This window comes from Malus sylvestris, chromosome 8 (assembly GCF_916048215.2).
Source record: "Malus sylvestris chromosome 8, drMalSylv7.2, whole genome shotgun sequence".
Classification (NCBI taxonomy): Eukaryota; Viridiplantae; Streptophyta; class Magnoliopsida; order Rosales; family Rosaceae; genus Malus; species Malus sylvestris.
In genome coordinates this window covers 23,627,538-23,635,784 of record NC_062267.1, presented here as the reverse complement: position 1 = coordinate 23,635,784, position 8,247 = coordinate 23,627,538, and the positions used below count along the sequence as shown (strand labels likewise).

At 38.6% G+C, this 8,247-nt stretch overlaps 1 protein-coding gene across 2 annotated transcripts; it reads right to left on the bottom strand.

Annotated features, from left to right (window-relative positions):
* Positions 1–1,112: 1,112 nt before the first annotated feature.
* LOC126632798 (serine/threonine-protein kinase PEPKR2-like) lies at positions 1,113–4,814 on the bottom strand. 2 transcript variants are annotated; one of them, XM_050303292.1, is made up of 4 exons: positions 4,554–4,814; positions 3,338–4,153; positions 2,533–2,829; positions 1,113–1,803 (listed from the first exon to the last, which is right to left on the bottom strand). In XM_050303292.1, the coding sequence occupies exons 2-4, from the start codon at positions 4,113–4,115 to the stop codon at positions 1,442–1,444; spliced, it is 1,437 nt and encodes a 478-aa protein (XP_050159249.1). In that variant the 5' UTR covers positions 4,116–4,153; positions 4,554–4,814; the 3' UTR covers positions 1,113–1,441. The 2 variants fall into 2 exon arrangements, with proteins under 2 accessions (XP_050159249.1, XP_050159250.1); XM_050303293.1 differs by having other exon boundaries at positions 3,338–4,135; positions 4,554–4,813.
* Between the last annotated feature and the right edge of the window lie 3,433 nt (positions 4,815–8,247).

Below are 8,247 nucleotides of genomic sequence, written 5' to 3'. Positions count from 1 at the left end.
TGAATATACTCGATTGCAAACCATGTCTCACACCCTGTCATCCAAATCAAAAACTTTTGAAAAATGGTAGTCCAGTTTATTCTGATCCCAAGACTTATATGAGTATTGTGGGAGCTTTGCAGTACTTAACTTTCACCAGGCTGGATATAGCGTATTCTGTTAATCAAGTATGTCAGTTCATGCATTCACCTTTGGACTCTCATTTTGTTGTTAAGAGAATCCTTAGGTATCTAAAAGATACATTGGATTGGGGCATGTGTTTTAGACCTGGTTCCTTATTTCTCAAAGCTTATACCGATGCTGATTAGGTCAGGAATCCCAATGATCGTTGCTCCACTACAGGTTTTGTTGTTTTCTTAGGACAGAATCCTATTTCTTGGTGTTCCAAGAAACAACATACTGTTAGCCGATCTTCTACTAAGGCCGAATATAGGGCAATGGCCACTACAACTGCAGAACTTGTTTGGCTGCAGCAACTACTCAAAGATCTACACATTGATAGTTCTATACCCCTATGTTGCATTGTGATAATATTTCTGCTATGTCCTTAGCAACTAATCCAGTTTTGCACTCTAAAGCCAAACACATTGAGATTGACTGTCATTTTGTGCGGGAGCGTGTTCAGCAAGGTTGCATTGCTTTGCAGTTTGTTGCATCTGTGTTTTTTGCAAGGGTTTATGCTCACCTTTGTTTTCTGCACACTGCTCCAATCTTTTGCTTGGTAAGTCGCATCATAAGCTTGAGGGAGAATGTTAAGATATTAAGTAATGGCAGGTGTTTAGTGATTAGTGATTAGTGTGCCATATGGCTGAATGTCATTAGTCCAAGACTTGTGTTGGTTATAGCTGTGTATTTATAAGGGCCTTGTATTGTATTATTTGGTTGGTAATGAGAATTCTGTTTTCAACAAACTCTCTGACCTTTCGATATTCTTGCTTTCTTTGTCTCCGTTGTCAACGACAACATGCCTTGCAATTTAATCTTCCTGGTGGCATTAAATCAATGGTCTCTTGTACCACCACCTTGGCATTCCCGCTCCATACTAATAATAACATAAAGAAAATGAGATCCTTTAACTACAATCTGTGAACAATTCACAGGGTGGAAGGCCATTGCTCAAGAAAAACACACCTTTTCAAACACCAAGAATACAAAACAGCATTCTATTTACAAATTCATTCTGTACATGGATTCTCGCATTCCATCGGGTTATAATCATATTATTAGATTGAAGGAAAGAAATATGAAAAGAGATCGAAGAGTTGAGGCGAGATTTTCACAGGCGATATGTAAACGACACCCAAACTACCATCTCGATCCAGCCGGTATATGTCAAGTGGTTATCTTTGCTCACTGAAAATTACCAGGGAGGTTAGTTTCAATTCCCCAGCTTAAAAACAGTGGAGGTAAAGATATTGAAGGTGTCAGCTTGTCAGCAGGATCAAAATGCTTTACAGAGGTTGTTAGCTTTCATGTTAGATGAACACTGCTGCTTGATTGGACGACCTGTAGGACCGCATACCCTGCTCCGTTTAGGTTCAGAAATTCTCACATGTGAAACTGCAGTGGCAAGTGCGTCCACTAAACCAGAATCGTCATCATCTTCTGACTTGCAGCTATCAGAAGACGAAAGGAGACCTGAAGTTTCACTGAGAGAGCCATCTTCTGACTGGTTTAGACACGCCTTAAGTCTAGGTGGAATGACAAGCTGGCGAGATGGTTCTCCTGCTTGGTTCTTCAATCTTGATTTAATGGGTAGTGCCTTGAGTGTTCGCTCAGTATAAAACAATATCCATGGATGCCCTGTAAAAAACAAAAATATACGTCATTTCGTTGCGCCTATAAAACCTGCAAAAGAAACCCATAACTTAAAATCACCAGAAAAAACAAAACTGTATGCGCACACTCTGTCGTGATGACAAGGTATAGACATCTTGAGTAATCAGGGATGGCTTAACACTTCAGGGTTTAGTCCCTTGACTCGTACTGATAAGAATTTTAGTCCACAAGAAAATGTGCAAAAAGCTGCCGAATTGAAGTATTTAAACAAAATGAACAATGAATACTTTGCAAGTGAGAAGAAATAGGTACAATCAATATAGTAATAACAAGTAATATAATGATGTCTAACGATATTTATAATGAAAAATTGCCATAAACTATTTCATTTTCAGTCTGCTAGGGTCATTCCTTCAAAACTCCAAAAGTACTACTGTCACTGATCAACCAGCACGTGTGGGATTGTGAAAAATAGAGGTGGGAAAGAAAGGCATCATAAGATATTTCAAAAATAACGCATATCTGAGCACAAGCATCATATAGAAGACGATGTTGACAAGTTATAAATGTAAACATCAATTGACATGCTAATTAGCTGTACTTTCTCTCCAACACCAAAACAGATCACATATAAGCAACTCCCCGAGAATGAATATGATACTTTTTACAAACATGTGAAAGGGGTTGCAACACCTAATAAAAGAGGTTGCACATAGTTAACAGTTCTCCTATTAGGCAGGACCAGAAACTTACTTAGTACTTCATCTGCTGTTATCCGTACAGAAACATCCCTTGTCAGCATTCTCCCAATAAGATCCCGAGCAGGTTTCGAAATTGACTCCCATATCCCTGAATGGAAATCAAGTTTCACGTTTTTTATTGCCTCAAAAACTGCTTCCAAGGAGTCTCCTTGAAATGGAAGAACACCAACCAAGAGTGCATGTAGGAGAACACCAGCACTCCAGATATCCACCTTCTCAGTATACTTTCCTAGCAAAACTTCTGGTGCAACATAAGCTGGACTGCCAGCCAAACCAGTCAGATTTTGACCTGCAGAAAGTACAAGAAACCATTTTGATTAACTAATCTATATACAAAACAGAAGATAAGAACATGTATAAGAGCACTAAAAGTCTCAGAGAATTTCTTTGTCTAACATGATACAGTCATATGGCCAGCTCAAGCACAGTTACGGATCTTGCATAGATACTTCATAGGTTGAAATTTAGTTTATCATCGGGAAGGATACATATGCTGATTTAATATCTCATTATTGAGTCATGTTAAATGCAACTGGAAGCTACCATTTTATAAGAGTACTACGTTTATTTTAATCTCTTCCTTGGAGATCATACTGCTATTGAGCAGGATCCTTGACTAATCTGTCCTGTCCTCACACCCTTACAATCTGTGCTCATGATAGTTGTTGATGCTACGATGCACATAAAACATTTTATAGAAAATCATGATGCTCTACAATCAGTAAACAGGAAAGAAAAACAAAAACGTGTAGTAACAGCATAGATAAAATCCTTGAAAGTAGGGGTAAGGTATTCACCGTTTGATATTCTCATGGCCAGCCCAAAATCTGCAAGCTTTAACTTTCCTGCTTTTGTGAGAAGTATGTTCTCAGGCTTTATGTCTCTGTGTACAACCCCCATATCATGACAATACTTGATAACTAGCATCACTTCCTTGAATATATTAGCAGCCCGTTGCTCCGAATACTGAACCTCCTGAATCATTTGATCAATTAGGCGCCCTCCAGAGCACAGCTCCATCACAAGATGAAAACAATTCGACTCCTCATACACAGCCTGCAATGTCACAACCCCTGGATGACCAGACAAATGCTGCATTATCTCCACTTCCCTGTGAACAGTCTCCTCTCCTTTCTTCAGAGTCTTACAAGCATACTCTGAGCCACTAACCCGGGACTGACACAACCAAACCGACCCAAACTTTCCATGCCCAAGTGTTTCACCCGAAGCATAATCTTCTTCAATCTTATTCTTCCTACCCATCTGGGTGGCAACATCTATACAACCTATCTTCCTCTTGATACCTCTTCCGGGTGCAACCAAAGACGAAGTCCCACATGGCGGAGCAGTGGCAATGCCAGCAAGCCTACTTGTATGCGAAACCACAGGTTCAGTGCTTGTATCATCTTCTTTGCACCGCTTCTTCAACCTTGTAAAATCCTCTAGCGAATAATGCGATGTAAGGGCCGCTGATCTTGAATTGCACGCCCTTGATGTCTCATCTTCAGCCTTTGATGCCACATCTTCTGGAAGATCTGGGCACGGGTCCTCACCGCCTTTCCTCTTCTTCCTCATCAATTCAGAGTAATCAACCACTTTAATCCAGAAGCACACTATCAGTACATTGAAATGGAAATTCACACTTTAGGTTTTGTTCCTTCAGAACCAAAATTCCATTTCTTTTTTCCTCAATACAAAATTCAGTGCAATCAACTAAATTACAAAATTTTTGGCTACCCAGAAAAGAAATCCAACAGCTAAAGAATTCCACTATCTTAGCACCAAATTTCGAGTAAAAATCAGACGAAAAAATCACTAAACTCCGCGACTACATCATACCCAGTAAATCCAACAAATAAACCTCAACCACAAAGCAAAAAAAAAAAAATTAAAAAAAAAAAAAAAATCCGAGCAAATAAACCAGAACCCGAACCCACGATTTTCATCAAACGACCAACAAATCCAAAAAAATTAAACAATTAGGAAAAAGAACGAAGCTTTGAGTTAACTCACCCAATATCCCTCACATTTCAGAGTTGTACAGCGAGATCGGAACGAAACCAACAAATCGGAGACAGCCAGCAGCGTTTGTCAACGAGTAGCAGCGAACCCCCGCGAATGCAAATGGAGAACTCGATCGAACCAGAAACCCTAGAAATCCCCGATTGCAAGATTTGATGAGGGAAAATTTCCAATTGTTTTATTTATTACGGTAACAAAATAAGAAGAAGAGAGAAGATTGGTTTGTGTTTTATTTTACAATTATTGACGTCGAAAGGTTTGGTCGGGGTTTTAGTGTTTTGCGCCCTTTCACCTGCCGACGTGTCCTCTTTCTTTCTTTTTTTTTTATTTTTATCAACACGTGTCCTCTTTATACGATGATTTCGGAACCCGAAATGGAGTTGGACGCTGGGAAATCAGGCGGTGGAACTTGGTGCGACCGTGTGACTTTGATGACATGGGACGCATGTCATGTGATGTGATGTGTCGTTTGGCATGGATGCGTAGTCGTGGCCCTGAATACTATATGTTACTTGTGCAAGTCCATAGAAAGGAAAGCTAAGGACAAAGAACTAAAAGCTCATTTTGATGTCTTTTAAAATGATTGAAAATATTTTTGGTGAAAATGTTTGCAGAATCAATTCTTGGTAAAAATACAAGTAAATCATGAAAAAACACTTAAAGTGCTTACTGAAGGAAACACATAACTGGTGCTTCTTGCAGAAAGCATTTCAAGTGCTTTTGGAACCCAAAAAGATTTTTTCTAAACGCGCTTTCAGTCATTTTAAAAGTACATCCAAATAAACCCTAAAATTTTCTAGACATTACTCTCTTCTAAAAGCTATCTCACATTATTACTAATGAAATCAATTCTGGTCAGTGAAAACTTGTTAAGGCTTCTCAATTTAGTCCCGGCGTTTCTCACTTTTTTTTCGCAGATGATCTTATGCTCTTTGTAGATGCAATACCAAAACAACCTAGGGTGATGAAGAGATGTATTGACAAATTCTGCTTAGCATCTGGCCAGGCAGTCAACTTTGAGAAATCTATCAATCAACTTTGAGAAATCTATGTTGTATTGTTCTCCTAATACTTGTGTAAATGAGGCTAGAAAAACTAGTGCTATTTGTGGATCTCCTTTATATGATAATCTTGGAAATTATTTGGGGATGCCATTGATCCAATGTAGAGTCTCTAAGTCAACTTACAAGGGTGTAATTGATAAAGTTCAGAGTAGACTTTCTTCTTGGAAGATTAATGTCCTTTCAGTCGCTGGAAGAGCCACCTTAATCCAAGCAGTCACCTCTGCAATACCGGTGTATGCTATGCAAACTACTAAGCTTCCAGTTAGTGTTTGTGAGCATGTGGATAAGTTGAACAGAAACTTCTTTGGGGGGGGGGACTCTCAGCAAAAAAAAAAAAAAAATCCATTTATATCAATGGAACCTTGTTTGCAAGCCCAAATGCGTTGGAGGTGTAGGATTAAAGAAAATGGAAGAGATGAATCAAGCTTTGTTGGATAAAATTGGATGAAGAATTCATGCTAAGAATACAAGTCTTTGAGCAAAAATCTGTGAGGCAAAATACTTGCAAAGGAGCTCTATTTTGGATACTAAATTACATGAGAAGTCTGACTGCTCCTACACTTGGAAAGGAATTCTTTATGGAACTGACTTGTTGCGCAAAGGAATGAAATTGAGAATTAGAAAAGGTGATGGTGTCAAGTTTTGGAAAGAACATTGGGTGTTGAGTGATCCTTTAATTAATTATGTTGATGCTAATAACTTTCTTGAGGAAGACTTTCCAATTTCTTACTTCCTTCGGAATGGTTGGTGGGACGTCAGTAAGCTAAGATCTGCTCTTCCAGAAAACTTGGTCCAAAAAATAATCAGCTGGCCTACGGGGATATTGGTGCTAGAGAGGACAAACTTATATAAAGGTGCACTTCAAATGGAACTTTCATCGTAAAGACGGCCCATAATGTGTTATATGATTGTGAAAGAAGGCCTTTTTGTTTTTTAAATTTAGGATTTGGACTCTCAAAATCCCCCCCCTAAACTTAAATTCTTCCTCTGACTCATTGGTCAAGGTAAGTTACTTACTAATGAGCAAAGAGCCAAAAGAAACTTAACTGTGGACTCCACTTGCAAACTTTGTTCTTGGCCTTTGGAAACCATCATGCAAATTCTAAGGGAATGTAGCAGAGCTGAATGCATTTGAGATATTCTATGGATTTCTTCTCAATTGCGCAAAACTTTTAATTTAGACTTCAAAACCTGGTTGATGGCTAACATGGCGTCCAAGGTAATGTGGTCTGACAAGATAGCATGGAATTGTTTGTTTCTCTTTGCTTGCTGGTATATCTAAAAATCGAGGAACCACCAGATTTTTGATGTGGATTTCTCCCTCCCTAGTGATCCTAAAAAGGTTATTGTTGGAGCTACATCTAAATGGATGGATTCCCTTCTAAAAATTGATAAACCACCTTATTGGCTGCATGTTATGTTGAAGTGGGAGCCTCATATTTTTGGTTGGCACAAGTTGAATGTGGATGGATTTAGAAAAATGGTTTCAAGCAACATCAGTGTTGGAGGAATTCTCCGTGACCACAATGGTGATTGTTTGGGAGGTTTCTCTATTAATCTAGGACAATGGCAGATTATAGATGCTGAAATTTGGGATTTGTATTCGAACTTTAGCTTGCTATTGAAAAAGGCCTATCTAAGTTAATCATCGAGATGGATCTGCTGTATTATTGTTGAACCAGTTTGTGCCAGATTCTTTTCACCCCCCTTGCTACCCTTTTGAAAAGTTGCAGGGATTAGATGAGACGAATTAAGCATTGTGAGCTAAAGCATATTTTCAGGGAAGTGAACAATGTTGCATACCAGCTAGCCAACTAGAGCTACAATTTGGACATTGAAGGTTGTATTCTTTTCAGTTTCCTCCCCAATGGCTTATGCAACATCTAACAGATAATCTTGTAGGCGCTCCTATGGGCCACTCTATTGTTCTTAATGCTATGTATTAGTTCGTCTGGGGTGTCTTCACCCCCTTTATTCACCCAACAAAAAAACGATGAAGTCTACTGTTCATTAACAGTGGCCTTTCCATTTCGCCCTTCATTTCCTTCATATTTTAAATTTTGTTTTTAGGTTGTATAGTGATTTGTCGGTTTTGCCCTCTTTTTAATTTTCTTTCCGCATGTTGCTCATGTTGGAAAGATGCTTTTTATTGCTTTTGGTTTACATTGCGCCACGTGTTGATCATCCTTCATGTTTTCCTTTTCGACTCTCCTGTCTTATTTCTCTTTTGTTTCCCGCAACTCTCTTCTCTTGTTTTTCTTTCTTTTGTTTCCTGTTTCTGTCTTGCTGCTTGGACATCTGGGTTTGTAAGTTTTGTTCTCATTTTTATTGTGCTTTTTGTCTTTGATTTGGTTTTTCTTTTCAGCTTCTGTTTTTTCCTGCAACTGTGATGTCATTCTGCCATGTGTGATGTTCTTTCATTCTAGAGCACCCAATTTTAATTTGCTTTTTTTTTTTGTGCTTTTGTATTCAACCAGTTCTTGCTTTCTTTGTCAGGTATTGGGTTTTTAGACTCTGTTCTTTTTATGGAGTTATTTGGGTGTTGTATCATGCGTTTTAGTGTTGAGTTGGATTTATGTTTTTTTTTTTTTTGCTAGTTGGTTTTGCTTCTGTTTAGAAAC